At 32.1% G+C, this 17,364-nt stretch overlaps 1 protein-coding gene across 1 annotated transcript in view; it reads left to right on the top strand.

The window, feature by feature from the left end:
• Positions 1 to 17,364, top strand: part of LOC129219301 (homeobox protein Nkx-6.1-like) — a 191,707-nt gene that overhangs the window by 137,020 nt on the left and 37,323 nt on the right. The window contains exon 2 of the mRNA XM_054853644.1: positions 11,381 to 11,766. Coding sequence (XP_054709619.1) covers positions 11,381 to 11,766 — 386 coding nt within the window. The remainder of the gene's footprint in view (positions 1 to 11,380; positions 11,767 to 17,364) is intronic.

Below are 17,364 nucleotides of genomic sequence, written 5' to 3'. Positions count from 1 at the left end.
GTCCTAACTCTCAAGCGAGTACTATTTTCCGCCCACCTTCGCAGCCCCAACTTAACTACTATCCGACTATTGTCCCCGCTACAGTAACATTTCATTACGCGTGCTTAACCATTGTCACTCCAGCCACCACTGTACACAATATGTCTGTTTCTTACGAGGCCATTTTTCGAGTCCATTTCCTAATAGAAGCGATTCGCTGCTCAATTTCGAGCCTGACCTACGTTGTCAAATTATTAAAGTTTATATTAATCGCTCGTAAGCCTTCGCATTTAAATTGGAATCACTATGAATAGTCCCGGTGCTCTATATTAGACCGAATGCCATTAACTCGTGTTGCGCAGTTCATTAAGTCTGCATTTAACATGATGAAAACTGAATATTACAATCGTCATTTATCCTCCAGTTATCATCCGTTTAGCGATCACTGGCTTCCCAAGAGAAATATGTCAAACATTCAATGATATACTTCAGCTGAATCATTAACGTGCGTTTCCGAGTTGAACGAGTCAATAGCTACCCTCATTTAATAACTTTGACAGCGAGCTCCCCGCCTCATTGCAAATTAAAGCCTCAAAATGTTTAATATAATAATTGTCAGGGGCCAGTTTCTAATTGCGACTGCCCTTTTGTAGGAGGCACTGACAAGTCGGCTTCGTTCTCAAGTTCCTGAAACTTTCATAGCAGTATATTTTGGATACTTCACGATTGCGTTTCGGTGTGAATGAGAGAATCAGTTGAATCTTCATGTCGTTCTGATTTTTCAGTCCGTTTGACTTGACGGTGTTAGAGAGTTTAAGCCTTTTGAAAGGGCAATTAGAAAAGAGTATATGTGCAATGGGATGAGAAGCAACGAGATTAAAGTGTCAAAATTAAAAATTTGGATATAACCAGTACACATGGCAGGACAACCTCTTCTCTGCTTTGTGGCAAAAGAAAGTACCAGTAAACGTGATTGGTGTTGCTGTGCAACATGATGTAGAAAAACATTGCATGCAAGTCTTCCTTGGATCTGAATCCTACGCTGAAGTAATTATGTAAACAAAAGAAAAGAAAAAGATTTGTAAACTTGGCGAAAAAAAACCAATTGAAATTAAGAAAAATGCTATGCAGCGACTTTAGTTGCGAATAAAAACCACAAAGTTGAGAAACTAAAAAGATATTGAAAATTTATGCATTATATAAAATCTTTCGGATTCGTTTTTTTTTTACTGTTTCCACACTATCTAACCTTTGTTTTTTTTTTTAAATAACTCTATTTTTTATTTGAGGGTTGGTTTTCACATGATCAATTACTTCACTGAAGCTACCTCGTACCACTTAATAGTAGTTCATATGCACTACAAACTTAAGAATGACAGATCAGGTGATCAATAATCTGACAAAATGCTTCCTTACATATTTTTTCTACAATCATCAGTATCACAAACACAATATACATTAAACTTAAATTAACATTATGTAATATCTAATATATTACCGCTTACACCCAAGTTAGCCCTATCGACACTAATATTTTGTAAAACATTCTCTTAAAACAGTTGTAGAAATTCTTTTCATTTAACCTGTTTTCAAGAAACGTTCCGTTACGCAGTTTTGATACTCCTCCATAAAGAACCTCGCTATTATTGAAACCCCATGAATGTTCAACATTATTTTCCTCATATGTTGTTTGTTTTATCAGCTTCCCCCTGAAACTCAATCTGATAACAAGATACCCCTAACATCTGCTCTTTTGGGTGGAGGGGAGAACTAGGGTTGAAACGTTTATGCGTTTTTATCAGCATGGTTCGACTAATTGCGACAATAAGTTTACAAGACATTTGTTTTGCAACGTCAATACTTTGGAATTATTTTTAGCTAATTTATACTTAATTTTCTTTATCTGAGAAATATGAGAACTCTTTTGATTAAGATTGTGTTTGATTACCTGTAAACGTGAGAACTTATACATACATACACACGCATTGCCTGTAAAATTCTTAATATGCTGCATTTTCACACTTAAAAAACTCATCCTAAGTATATTCATATCATAATGTATCAAATCATTATTAAGACGAAAAGTTGGTGAGAAAATTTTTTTTTTTTGATATTGTTAGTATAATGAAACGGAGTTGGAAAGAAAGAGTTTCATGCAGAGATATTTTAATCCCCCTACCATAAGTATTTCACCCATTGAAAACTAAAAAGAAGACTCAAAAACTAAGTCTGGCGTCTTGTCTATTCAATGAATATTTAGGATCAATTAGAATGAGGTGAAGAGCAGTTGAACTTTTTAAACTATTACATTTGAAAGATTTTTATTATTATTTAGGTCCGTTTTTCCTCTGTTATATTTAATGTCATCCTTTAAAAAAATAGTTGTTTTTTATTTATTTATTTTTTAATGGGATTCATTACTCTTGTGGTTTTCGCTATATTTCACTTCCTCAAAATGAATTTCACTCCTCTGAGTAATGTCCGTTTCACATTTTGAAAAAATACCTAAAAATATCTCCAGTTTTCTGTATAAAAAAAAGAATCGTTTTTTGCAGAAACGGTAATTTTCAAATAGAAAGTATTGGGAATGTATCAGATAAGTAAAAACACGACAGCATCAGTTCAATGAACGGAGACAACCGTCAAAGTTCAATCATAATTGTTAAATAAATATGTCAAAGTTGTAAATGAGGATTTTCTAAAAATGTTTTGGTTTTTTTCCCCTAAGTGTTATCATATTCACTGCACACACTGAGTGTTCTTCACGTTAAAAAAAAATCCAAACTTGTTGAAATCTAGTAGCAAATGTGATCCTAATGTAGATAATAAGAAATATAGTACAATAATTACGAACAGAGGTTATTTACCTCGTCCCCAAGCAAAGTAAAACTGATAAGTGCAGTAGTAACGTAAAACAAATTAAAAACAAATGTTTAAGGAAGGTATTTGTAGTGAAAGTATATATATTCTAATAGAAGCTACATTTTTCCTTTTACTTTCACGGCTCATTTCTTTCTTTTTTTCACAATAATCTACTTAATGATTTTTCTGCGGATGTTAAAATTTGTGAATCAATTTGGGAAAGAGAAAATGGAGTGCCTCCAAAAAAGTGAGATCTCTGCTATCCAAACATATTATGAAAAATGTGACGAAGAATTGATAGCCACAGCTGTCATCGTATTCTGATCAAAAGGAACGTGCCAGGATTATTAAAATTCGAGCAGTCTATGCGCATATATCTCATAGATGACCAGTGTCCGAGCGGACCACTTCTGAACCAGTGCTCCTAATATCCGAATGGACGGTCCAGAAAGTGGTATTTTATAAGCAAAAAGTGGGAAAAACGACAGCTTGAGAAAAAGCGAACCGAGTGTAAAGAGATAAAACAAAAAGTTATAAAGATTCGTATTTTGGAAACAATCCGAAAGTGAAATAGGAACGCGATGCAAAAGAGGGGAAAAATATAATAAATTCAAACCGAGATCAAGTTGAAGAGAAGCGCGGGGAAAAAAAGAGATCTCCCAAAATAGAACTTGAGATAGAATCCGCAAATCTTACAGCTGTTTTCCAATCCAAATTCTTCCTCACAACCGGCAGATATCGCCTATCGAACTTTATATTGCATACATGTTTTACCATGTCTCGAAAAGCATCTGCATGGTAGCCAGTTGTAAGGAAAACTGGCAGTTGTAACGTCTTTTAGACGGCTGGCCGATTCTTATGCTTCTTGTCCCAACATCTCGCGCTACTAGCGATATATTATTCGTCCTTACACTTGCACGAGCAGATACGTATGGGTGGATGAAACGTTCCATCTATTCTGCCCTTTTTCGTTCTTTTTCTCTCGGGTTAGATGGATCCTCTCTCACCACTTATTTCCTTTCCATCGTGAGAGAGTCGATTGAAAAGGAAGAAAACATAAAGTAACTGCAGAAAAGAAGGCAAATTCTGTTTTGGTGATAGGCAGGCAAGTGTTTGCTGATGTAAGCTCGCCGACGCACACGATGTGGCAGTGCTTGGAATTGCAAATGCCTCTTTAACGGAAAATACTCTCACTGCATTTCCCGCCTGCCATACTCTCGAGAGGGGATTTCGTAATATTGCTCGCATTCGACAATCTGTGCCAATCCTCAGCTCGTGGGAAATCTTAAAACCTTTTCAAAAGGTTAGAACCGATATTTTGTGACAATGTGCCACACTTCCTTATTCGGAAAGCCATTTCGCGAGAAATAAAAATCTTTCCAATTTTCCTTCCACTTGATTTACATTTGGTGTCGTCTTCATTCTGCTTTGACTCTTTTTATCCTCTCCTATGTAACACCGATTTCGTTTCTGAATGTTTTAAATTAAACAGCAATTAGGTGAACATGGTTCGGCACTAAAACTAACTTTTTGTTTACTTACTTTGATTTTAGAGCTAGGAAGGACCACGTTTGACCTGTTTTAAAATGGTACACTCTATTTGCCATTACATTTTCATAAAATGACTTTTTTTTCTGACTTACGACAAATGCCTGTACTAAAATGCAGTTACACGGCATTGGTAGCTCGTAAATTTTGTGCAAAGATATATTAATATTAAATGCTACTAACAACCTCAGAGTCCAAAAAGTACAATCTTTGAAACTCTAAAACTTAGAGGAACACCACATAAAAAAACGTGCATCAAAAACAGACATTACAAAGGGAGGAAAATATCTTGCTCATATTTGCAATTGAGACTAGATGAAACTACAATATTTTAGTTAGGCAACCATTGTAATGTTTGTATTCAAGTCTTATGCTGGGGAGAAAAATTAGTATTCGAAGAAGTATCGAGACAATTTTAAAGTTGAGATTTATGTACAACATACTTTCGATATAACGAGTCTTCTTTTGCATCCGTACGTTTCGAGACAACTAGAAAACCCCAGGTCACTTAACGCACCGAAAGGCATTCGTATGTTATCACGTTCTCTAAAAACGACTTTGAAGTGGCTTCAAGTATGACATTCCCTGTGATATTTCAATTTAAAACACTCATCATGTGTGTTTGGTGCTGATTTTATTTTTTAAACTACCATTAATACTTCGAATTTAGTACCAGTTATGCCCATTTTCATACTTAATTACTTTTATTCATTTTTAAAGAACGAGACATACAGTGTTTGGATTGTGGAGGTTAACGATATTTATCTGACACATAAAGCAGCTTTGATATATATTGTCAATCAGAGTAGACCAACTAGTAAATGAACAGTTAAGCGCAGTTTCATTTTCAAAAAACTCATTACATAGTTAAAAACCAACATTTGGTGTATGATGATAAAACATATAAATTGATACAAGCAGGGTCCGACAAACTTCAGGCGATTAATAATATGCCTTGGCGACTAGTTCTTTCGAAGCAAAAATCTTTCAAAAGCTATGTTACACTGAATGTCTTATAAACTCTAAGAAATAATGGTCCTACGATTTTAGCTTTAGTAGTATTCTGGATATAAGTAATTATTTTCAAAATACTTGTGGTTTTTGCTGCTTTTTACTGTTCTACGTTAGGTATTTTGGGAGGTTGAAATGAAAAAAGAAGTGCACCAACTTTGAAAATTAACATCGTAATTTGAAACTTTACTTTAAAAAAAAGGGGGGGGAGAGGACAAGCTGTTGATTCACTGGGGGATAATTATTCGCTGGTTAGTCCCTATCTTGCATAATCTAAAGCAATTACTTATTTTTTCCAAATAGTTCATTTAACCTTGTCGGAAACTAAATTAGCTGATTTAAATTAGCTGTCAAGAAATGTAAAGCGAGCAATATATACGTATTAATATAGTCAGACGAAGTATTTTCAAGTTAAGCTTTATTGTTAAGCATTATCACTGGCAGGTGGATGGTAGATTGATGATTGTAAATGAGGCTTGAATGATGGTGAATTAACAACACAACTGCTGGTATATACCCGAAATTTCAAATTAACATACGAGCTGATGGTTACAGAGATTGTAGATTAGTGTAGCTTTGTTAACTACCATTTGACTTCTGGAAATTAACTGCAAGTGATAGTCCAGTGAGTGAAATATAGACCTAGCTATGTCAAAGTTCATCAGCTTTAAATGAGAATGGAGATGTTAGTACCAGAAGGAGGGGAGAAAAGGTAATGAATAGCAATTATAGGGTCATTTCACTCGAAGCTATTCTCTCGGAGGTTTCATGCCGAATAGTTCTGAAACTATTAAACTTCATATTCGTTAGGTAACAGCGTGTGCAAAAATGGAACGCAATTTTTGAATGCTCTCTTTACAGAAAACCTGCTTTTAAAACATTTTAATAAAACATTTTTAACAAGAACGATCTCATTTTAAAGAATGTTGTTACATTTTTTTCAAAATTTAGTGAGTTTTATATAAATAATTAAGGAAATTTTACATTTTGTAACTTAATGTTAAGGAATTTCATTTCAAAGAATATTCCAATTTAAAATTCACCACATACATATTTTTTTTTCTCTTTTTTTTTCTCTCTTTTTTTAAGAGCACTTCTTCAGTCGGTTGCAAAAGTTCTACATTTTAGCTTACATGGTTTTCCTGAAACCACCCCATTGCATGTCAACTCGGCTAATAACTCAAGCTATTAGTCTTTTATAACGAATAAATACCTTTGTGCTTGAAAATTAACTGAATGAATTATCCAACGTTTTGATGAACAGAAATTTCAAACTACTGCAGACACGTGCTTCGGTGTTATAAGGAACACCAAGGTGTTCCTTATAACACCGAAACACGTGTTTACAGTAATTTGCAATTTTTGTGCATCAAAACTTTGGATAATTCATTCATTTAATTAGTCTTTTGATTGTGTTCAACCGTGAAGACATTTGATTTGTACCGAAAAAACGACTATTTCGCAATCATACCATTGAATTCAATGTGTTACAGGAGGAATCCCAAAGTCGGGGCTATGGCCCCTTAGTGTGAAACAAAGAGAGGCGAGGGGTGCCGGAAAATATCCACTGTATTAAAGTATATGATATCAGAGAGATAGGCTAGGGTACCGTGAGAAAATTGAAATTTTTCAAAAGGTTCCGCGAATCGAGAACGTTCGGAACCCCCGTAATAGTGTATTAACGAATGTGTAATGAAAATAACTTAGTTAAATAGAAATGATATCAAATTAGCTCTCTCAATATTTTAATTATTACGCTTGTGTAAATTCCAGCTATTACTTTTCCTTACAGAAATTTATTAAAGTCAAATTTTTTCCCTAATGTGTACGTAGAGAAAAATAGTATAAACTAATAATAAAACGAGTTACAACGAAAATTTCCTGAAAATAAAATTTTCAAGTTTGATCAATAACTAATCAATAAATACAAAAAAAAAAGGGTTTTTCACCGGATTCCAAGTTAAACACGATAGCATTAAAATAAGATGTACTTTATGATGATATATCTTGTATTTCAACACTTATAGAAAAAAAGTAGTTAAAACTTAAAACTTTCCTCCTAAAACAATGTTCGCTTTTAATTTTCAATCTTTTCCGAAGACGAAAATTAAATTAAGCCAATTAATAAAGTTTATTGTCACAATAAAGCTTTTACACATCAATGATCATCTATATCAAGCAATAAAACCGTTTTCAGCTTTCTCATGCTCTGAATTTACTTCACTTTGATTCAATTAATCAATCAATCTTTCGTTAGCGTCAATGTTATGTCCATAGGATATAGTATTTCTGTTTTATTAATGTGTTTTATAATGTTTTTGGGTGGAAAAACTGAAAATAAAAACCTCTGCCATTTTTTTTTTCCATTTTTTTCGTGATAAAATATTAGTCTTATTGGTTTCAAAGATGAAGTATAGATTTCTCTTTTAAGCACTACTGTTTAAAGTTTCTGAATTGTTCAAAAAATAACTTTAAAAACATCGAATCAACAAATTTATTACCTGAGCATATCGTCATCTCAGAGCAACAGTAAGATATCTTAATGTTATTTCTGGGATTAGATATCTTACTGTTGCTGTGAGGCGACGATATTTACGTAAAAAGATCTTAAACATAAAGTTTGGCAAGCGTGAATCCGCCTAGTTCCGGTCGTTTATATGACTTTAATTTCTCCGAAGACGCTGAGTAAGTTAAGTATTTTTCCAATCCAAACGTGAAAGAATACTCGAGATCGTTCAAACAAAAATTGATTTGTTCAAATCTGACCATTCCCTCGAACATAATAGAGAAGACGGATTGATCGGGGTTGGCAAACCAACAGGCATGCATTTATCCTTAAATTTTTTCCTTTCTCAATATTTACTTAATTATTTAATTAAATTTTGTCTTTTTTTGGCGATAAGGTACGATAAATTTAGCTTTACTCTCTCTATCTCTTTTAATTTCTACAGGAAAGTAGGCTACAAATAGAAAATAAATTATTGGTAAACATATGTCCGAAAATTAATCGCGTATTTCAATCGCTGAACATAAAGTGAAAAGCTTTTTTTGTATACATTTAAGTCTTGTACTGTTTTAAAGTAAACTTGAATTATTTGAAGAGAATAAGAGAGCTAGAAATGTGCAATTTTTCTAAAAGGAATTACACATTAAAAAACCATATATTTTAGGGAAGAATATCTCGCTGGCTAAGTTTTTTAAAAAGTTGAAACAATGATAAAATATTGTTGTTTTTCTTACATAGCTCTATTAAAGCCATTTTTCACATATCTTGATTTAAAAGAACCAAACCCCTTTTAGACAATAATCTTTAAAGAAAAGATGCAGAGCGCTTCTACTGAAATCTTAACAGTTTTACAAAATGAAGTTACTCTAAAAACTAGAAATATTGTAAAAGATGAAAAGTTATTCATAAGTGTCTTTCAATCTTTATCTTCAACGCATAATGCGAGTAAACACTTAGTTAAATACAATATTAATACACCCCTATATTTATTTTAGTAATAACACCGTCTAGTACTTCTTGTATAGTTCTTCTTCATTACATCCTTACTCAGAGACTAATTTTCTCAGAGACTGAATCATTGCACGTATACAGTTTTTTCATGATTGCTTCTTTGCTTTAGATTCAGCTTCGAAAAAAGTTCTACATCAAAGTTTGGCTAAAAAGCTTCAAGTTTATTACCCACAAATAAATTAGTATAACTACTAAGCACAGAAATGTTCATCAGTATCTCTGTTTAATCAATGTGTAAGCTGCCTAAGCAGTAATTTTGCAGCTTAATCTAGCGAAAGTAAAATGTGCTAAAAAGATGTTTGAATCGAAAGCTAAAAAATAAAAAATACAATTTACAATTTGCCTCTAGGTTACAAAATCAAGTAATAAGGATATTGTTCATATGTATAATATTGAAATGTATTTAAAAATGCTATTACTATTTATACTTCTATTCCTGTATATTACACTTTATTTTACAAAAAATACCGTAATACATTTATCAATTGTATAATCAACTTACAAGCTTTTAATCATTGGGAAAAGAAATAGAGGCTTAATCGAATATTACTTTACTTATGTAATTTTTGGAATTAACTCTTGTAGAGAGTATTACTCTATTTAATGTTTAAAGTATAAATGGACGTTTGCGGGCTATCTGAGAATGAATATTCTTGAGCAAGTTCTCTTCTCCCTTCCCCTCTTTTCTCTCTGAAAAAAATAACCCAGTTCTTTTCAAAAGTGGTATACCATGTCATAAAACTTTCGAATCTGAAAAATTGCTTTGTGTATCCTAATTTTAAAATTCAAAACGCATACCAATGTGTACTATTTCTTTAACTCAATATCGTTTACAGTAAATTTTTAATCTCTGCGACGGCTACGTAAAACTCCCACCCCCCTCCCCTTTACAAGAACTCGTTTTTTCCTTCAAAGCGTTTAGAATCACTGAGATATCCATAGTCGAAGTACTTTACATCCCTGAATATGAGAGTGCCCCCCGTAATCGTTTCAAAGCACAGCAGTCGACGATGTCAAGTGTTTTCTACCTGAATAAAGTATGCATACAATGGTCCTGACAATACGGAAATAAGTGTCAGCAGATGGTAAATTTGTTGCTTGAGAAGCAGACATGGTAAGGGAATGGAAAAGGATGTCTGATAAGGTAGGATTGAGTTTTTGATTGAGCTCTAAAGCAATTGTTGGTAGAAGAGAAGCAATTGCGTCGAGACGAAGCTGCCACAAATATTTCAATCGTATATTCTTGGCTCTTTTTATTCATCCTTTTCTAGGGTGTATTGGAAAAAAAAGCGAACGACTACGTTTAACCACCGATAAACTGCCTCGTAAAATTCGTCTGGGATTTTCATTACGATTTTGATAGTTTGTCTCTTATAAGGTGGAGCTCGAAAATAGATTTTTATTGATTTACTTTTTCTTAATTATTCTGATACAAAAGGGGTACTGTATCGAAGTAATGTATAATAACTTTTGATATCATAGTTTTTGTTCCTTTTTTGTGACGCAGCGTAGATTATTATTTGGGTGTGAATATTGTGTCAAAGCTTTTAAATGCTCATTAATTTATTAATGTTTCTAAGCACTTGAAAATACGGGACACATAACTTTGTTGTCTTTTCGTATTAAATTAAAACTGCCACGAGATAGTAATATGAAATATAATGAATCGTTAGTTTATCTTATTGCTTTTTTTTTAATTTTAATTCATTTTATTTCAATCAGGGATTTTTTTTTTTTTTTTTTTTTTTTTTTTTTTTACAAATATGCATTTCAGAAATAAAATAAAATAAAAAAGAAATTACAAACAGAAATATATTTCACCCTGTCTATTTGAAAATCCCTGATTGAGTAGATGGGAGTAAAGGCTATAACAACAGTCTGACTAGCTCCCACCACTCAGAAAAGAAAAAGCCTTTGTTTCATTATCAACCGAATAATGTCAAAATCAAGTTTTTTTGCATCTTACATAGGGATATCATAAATATAATGGATTCCTTTCAAATATAAAGTTCTTTCTTTAATTAACAAAATTTACAAAAATTAAAGGAAGAGAACTGTGTTTTTTCATCTGTGTCTCACACCCAATGAATCGAAAAAAATATTTCATAAAACTTCATGTGTATCATTGAAATACCATAAAGAAACTTTTCTATGACTTGTGTCTTGTGTTGAACACACAAAAAAATTTATGCTTTCTGAAACAATACAGTAAAACCCCTTCTAACGGACACCCCTCAAATGCGGACAATTTTTAATTCGCCGATTCCAAGGCAAATACCATTATTAAACCCTATCCTGCCCCCTAAATTGTCCCGTTAGTGTCCGTATTTGAGGGGTTTTACTGTACTTTAAACAATATTTCATTTCTGAAACAATATTTCATTTTAAACATAATGTAACACGATGTATTCTCAACTTTCCCACACTATAGCAGTGGAAATAATGTGCTTTTTTCCTTTCCAGTTAAATCTAACAACACGGTCAACAAACCAGCGAAGCGGAAGAAAGAAACGAAACCAAGTCCTCCACCTGATGGCAACAACAACAAGAGTCCAGTTGTTGGTTTAGTAGCAGATGCCGATCCTATTGCTCTGAGCACTGTAAGTCCAGCAGGCAGCTTAAATGGCAACAGCAACTGCTCAAGCAATCACAATTCCACACTCGGAGACAATAAGACGAGTTGTGGCAGTGACCAAGAAAGTGGAGACAAAGGAAAACGGAAAAAAGCAAGGACAACTTTCACAGGAAGACAAATCTTCGAGTTAGAGAAACAATTTGAAGTGAAAAAATACCTCTCCTCGAGTGAAAGGACAGAGATGGCAAAGTTGTTGAATGTCACTGAAACGCAGGTATGTTATATAGTTTCCTGATACATCATACTTAAATGAATTTGACAATTACCATGACTAATACAGTCAATGCTTAAATCAATATGTTTAACGATAGTGGATCAATGCTGCTAATGATTGGATGGTCTTATGCCAGAGTGAACCATCATACATAATGTATATTTTTCTAGGAAAACTTTCAAGGTTAGGTTAATATAAACAAATACACATAAAAGATGTTTGCATTTTTAAACTAGGAAAGCAGTACCAAGCAATATTTGACATGATTATATTTAGTCAATTTAAGACAGAACGCAACGTTTGCAACATGTTAAAGCATAAACTTGAAAAAAGATCTCATAGTTCACCCTGGCATAAGACCATCCAATTCGTGTTCAGGAATTTTCGTGAAAAAATGCCCATTTTGGTTATGCACAAGTATTTATGGTTTAATTTCGATACAAAATTCAATTGAATCATAAAACAGACCATAACTATTAATCTGCATGCGAAAGCTATTTTCTGTAAATGTATGCGAAAAACATGTAAAACTTTTATAATTCAACAGATTCTTCATGACTAACTTATCTTTTAATTTTAAAACTAAGGCTAATAATGAATAAATAACCTTTGTGCAACAAAGTAACAGTTTTACAAAGTAAGAGTAATACAACGTTCATAAAGTACAAATTAGCAATTGACTGAAAATAGGTTCCTTGAAACCCTGAAACATGCCCTTGCAACCGATTGTTAACTGTGCTTTATGGATTGTGTATTTCTTATTGTTACTAAGGCTAATTGTTAATCTTTCCTCTAGATTACAGCGATATTTTTCTTTTTCGTATTCCTTTTCTTATAAGCAATTGTTTTGAAAATATTTGTAAATATTTAAGTCTCTTAACCAGTGATTCGTCTTAGAAATATGCTTCACATATGTAATAGTTTTTTTTTCCCTCTGGTGTGGTCAGTAAGTAATGAACGCAATTTATTAACTAAGGAATGTGTCACATTTAAGATTTTTATTTAAATGGAAACTATATCGTTATTTTTTTAATACAGTTAGTTCAATGAACAAATAATGAAACTACATAATTTAAAAATAGTGTTAATGTTTATGGATACTTACGCCTTATTTCAAATATTAATTTTATCCAGCTGTAACAGCTCAACTCCGCAATGCGACGTCATTATCGAAAACCTCATTGGTGTGAGCAGAGAAGAAACAGAGCCTTTTCTAGAAAAAAACTCTTTTATTCATTTTTAAAAGCCTATTCATTAATTGCCGGTTTAGTAGAGCACATAAATGCCACAACAGTTTTTCTTTGCCATGCAGCATTGGTTCAATATTTTGTTAATAAGATTAAACAAAATTTCTCATATTTCATACATACAAGCTCAATATTTCATTGAAAAAAAGTCACTCGTACTTCAAAAACACAGGCTCAATAACACATTAATAAGATCGTTCATACTTTGTACACAATATTTTCACACGGGAAAAAGGTTTTCGTTCCTTAATATTTACGAAGTATAGTAGTTTAAATTGTTCGAAATAAATTTTTAAAACTGTAATTTGAAAACAGATAGTGTTTAGCAAATGAAAGAGTATTCCGTTAAAATATAGATTTACGGACGAATTCTACTCTAACAGAATTCGATCGAATCGAATACAATCGATTGTGTCAACCAATAGTGAAGCCAGAAATTTCCGTTGCCCTGCCCAGAAGGATTTTTTTTTTTTTTTTTTGCTGAACTACTGGTAGATAAAATTAGACCAAATTACACACAATCTTGTAGAAGTTCCACAAAGTACATTTGTAACCAATGAAAAATAATATTCATAGGTGTTTTGTTTTATTTATTTATTTATTTTTCAATGATTTGCATGTTTTTATTCCTATCTAATAAATACAGCAATACATCTATCTTTTTTTGTCAATTCCCTGAAAAACATTTTTCATTATAAATTACAATGTCCCTTTAATTTTTCTCAATAAAAATCATAGCTGTCTGGTTAATTCTTTCAATTTGTCCAATAAGTTGCTTTTTTAAGTCTTCCTTTCTTTTATTTTCTATCAACGTTAGTGTCTGATGTGAAAAAGTTAAGATTTATATTTAAACAGTACTTAGTTTTGCTTTGTGTAAATTGCACAATATTTTAAGTAGTACATCACACTGAATATTTATTATTAAACTTTCAAGCAAGTATAATTAAAGTATTAAAGTTTGGCGAGCAATAATATAATTTTAAGTATTTGCTAAAAAGCAACTAATTTGAATAATTTTAATTCCCATAAAATAGTATTTTTAGAATTTATTTACACCTTATTGAACACATTCAAATCTGAAATGTCTTTCTTAGCGGTCTAGACTCTATTTACTTTGTCGGCGTTCAATTATTGTTTTCCTTTCTTGCAATAGGAAAACATTGTTATTGCATTTTCCATTAAGAACACAATTGAAAAGCATGCTTCAATTCACCTTTATTTCACCAAATTGATATCTTTGTTTCATAAAAGGACTTGCAATAAAAGTTTTATTCGAAAACCGACGAGCATTTATAAACAATAGAGAAAGAAAGAAAAAGCGAAGTATTTTATAAAGTACTGCATCAATGTTTAGCAATTTTGTACTTTAATGGTTAACGATCTTCTTTTAAAATATCACAAAATGACTTCTCATTATTGCTTAAAGGTGACTTATTGTTTTTAATATCGGCAGAATATGCTTTCTCTTAAATTTATTTATTATTATTATTTAAATGTCATAAATTTATATTAATCATTTATGTTACTTTCGTGTGTGATTGTATTTCACTCTTGAAAACGCTTTTAGAATTTTATGAAACATATAAACGTTAATATGTATGTAGTGTTTTTCGTTTAAAAATCAAATCATTCATGCATTAAGTTGTTTGGTGTAAATTAAAAAGAAATAGACAAAAGACAATTCGAACGAAAAAAATAAAACCTATTTTGCTATTTAAAAAAAAAACAATTCCAGGAAAGCTCCACGCTTAACAGGACCTTGAAACCAATCCTGCTTTAATAAATTCAAGAATAGAAAGTAGCGTTAATTTACAAACTCAAAAATGAAGAATAGAAAATGAGTAAGATAAGAGCTCTTTTTTCTCTACTTTTTTTGTCTTCCTCATTTTTGAAATTATTATTTCTCCTTTAATTATTTGATCCAGTGAAAGAGTTACTTGGCTTTGTATGATATAAAATAAGATTAATCCTTTAAAGCGATTTGAATAAACCTATCATTTTATTGCTAGACTTTAAAAGTTTTTCAATCAGTCGCAAATTAATTTCATCAATAGATTTGAATAGAAACAGAGAAGTGAGACATAAAAAAATAAGAATACGAATATTTTCCGCTTAAAAACTCTCGCTCTCTCACTCTCTCTCACTTCTTTACTTGGTCCTTATTAAAATTCGTGCGGAAAAAAGATTTTTTTTCTTGTGATAAACTTTTTGTTTCTGTTAGTACTTCAGTAATTCTTTTAGTTATTTTCCTAGTACTGTAGCAGGAAAAAAATATTTTAGGGAACCTTGGGGTTTGAGGGGACTCTCCTAAGAAAATGTGATTTAAAATCAATTTAAACTATATTTGCATTATTTTTGCAATAACAAAACTAACATTTTGCCAACTAACCTACAGCACTGAATATTGGCGTGGGAAGGAAAAGCGCAGCAACTGCAAAGTTTTCATTTTTTTCTTTTTTTTTTTTTTTTTTTTTTTTTTTTTTTTTTTTTTTTTTTTTTTTTTTTTTTTGCATTTTTGTCATCTATTGTATTAATACTTTAACTTTATTTTTGACGCTTGCTTACTTGGTAAAGGAAGCTCGCTTAGTTTAATGTAAAAACGTGTCAAATTTCAACATTTCCCTATTATTAGTATGGAATCCAAAACACATATCATCACACATTTCAAAATCTTAATTCTGCAGATACTGCGCTGTACCTTCCCACTCTGCAAAATACACTTCCTGATATTAAGTCAATTTACTGAGTCATTAAAAAAAAAATTCTATCTGTATTTTAAAAGAAACCAAACGGGAATAAACAATAAATACCAAATCCAAGTCGCCTTAATCTTGAAATATTCAAATTCACAACCCCTAGATCGTTCCTTCCGAAGAGAAAAATAACAAATTCAATACCACAAACAATTAAGCATAAGCCTGCATACCCCAATACCGAGAAAATAGTTTCCCCGCTTAGCAGCAATCGCGGCGAACATCAGTTCTTCGAAACTTTCCTTTCCACCGCGAGGTTCGCTTCAATTGAGTTCCCATTGCTGCCGCTGTCTCAAAAGCGGTCATAAGCTGATTTTCTGCTACCGATTGAGTGTCACAGCGTTCAAAAATGTATCTGATTTGCCTGCAAATTACGAAGCAGAGAGAAATTTATCACAATTTATACCGTTTCTTCCCACAGCCGTTTCTGTTGGAAAATACTCCCGAGGATCTCAAACTCGATAAATAAGCAGAGCTTTCTGTTTTCAAAGGCCTTTCGAGGGGTCGCGTAAATATTGAAATCTGCCAGAACGGGTTTGTTTTGAAGTAGTTGATTCTGCTATTTGTGAGGACCAAAGAGAATATTTTAGGGACATTGTTCTTTTTTCCCCCTCTTTGAACATGTTGCAAAATCATCCCGAAGCACTAATCACTTTCACAGTGCCTAAGCTATTAAAGAAAAACAATAAGAAATACTTATTCTGAAATACTTTTTGCTCTTCTTCTGATACTTTTACTTTTCTCGGATGTAAATTGTTTCAAAAAACGAGAGGAGAGTAATGACCGTCGCTTATATCGTCTTGCTGTCAATAAATTAACCAGATTAACGAAGTACTTAAACTTAAGCAAATGAAATGAAAAAAAAAATGTTTTGTGTGGCTTCACTTGATTGCTTTTTTAAACACAAAGTCTGTTTGATTATCAAATTGTGGCTTTTGCTGCTCTTAACAAATTATACGGGCTGTCCAAAAAGTACTCGACAAAGTTTAAAAATTCATAGAAAAGCAACAATTTGTCGTATCCATATGCGGTTTGCGCAATAATACTTCACAAGTTCAAGAATATTTTATGACATCGTTGAAAAAAGAAAAAAAAACGGAAAAAAGAAAAACCTACAGATATTAGTAATCGCTGTATCGTCACAATAAGAATGTGTTTTCGTACCAAGACGATACAGATGTCAATGTAAATTACTTATAATTACTTTTTTTCTTTTTATTTTCTTCCCTTTTTACGATATCACAAAAAGTTCTTGACCCTGTGAAGTATTATGGCGCAAACCGCATATTGATGCGACAATTTGTTGCTTTTATATGAATTTTTAAAATTTGTCAAGATCTTATCGGACATTCTGTAATTGAAATAGTAACGTTTAAGAGGTAATTTTTTTATGTCACAGAATTTTATTTCATCGTTGGAAGTTGATTACGAAACTTGATTAAAAAACGAGTACAGTAAAACCTGTAAAGTTGACCACCCTTGTAAGTTGACCACCTGTCTATGTTGACCGCTTTTGTCAGGAACGAAATTAGTCCTATCACCTCTCTATCTTGACCACCTGTCTATCTTGACCACTAATGTACGCCAAATTTGGTTTG

This window comes from Uloborus diversus, chromosome 3, assembly GCF_026930045.1.
Source record: "Uloborus diversus isolate 005 chromosome 3, Udiv.v.3.1, whole genome shotgun sequence".
Taxonomy (NCBI): Eukaryota; Metazoa; Arthropoda; class Arachnida; order Araneae; family Uloboridae; genus Uloborus; species Uloborus diversus.
This window is presented reverse-complemented; position numbering and strand designations above follow the sequence as displayed.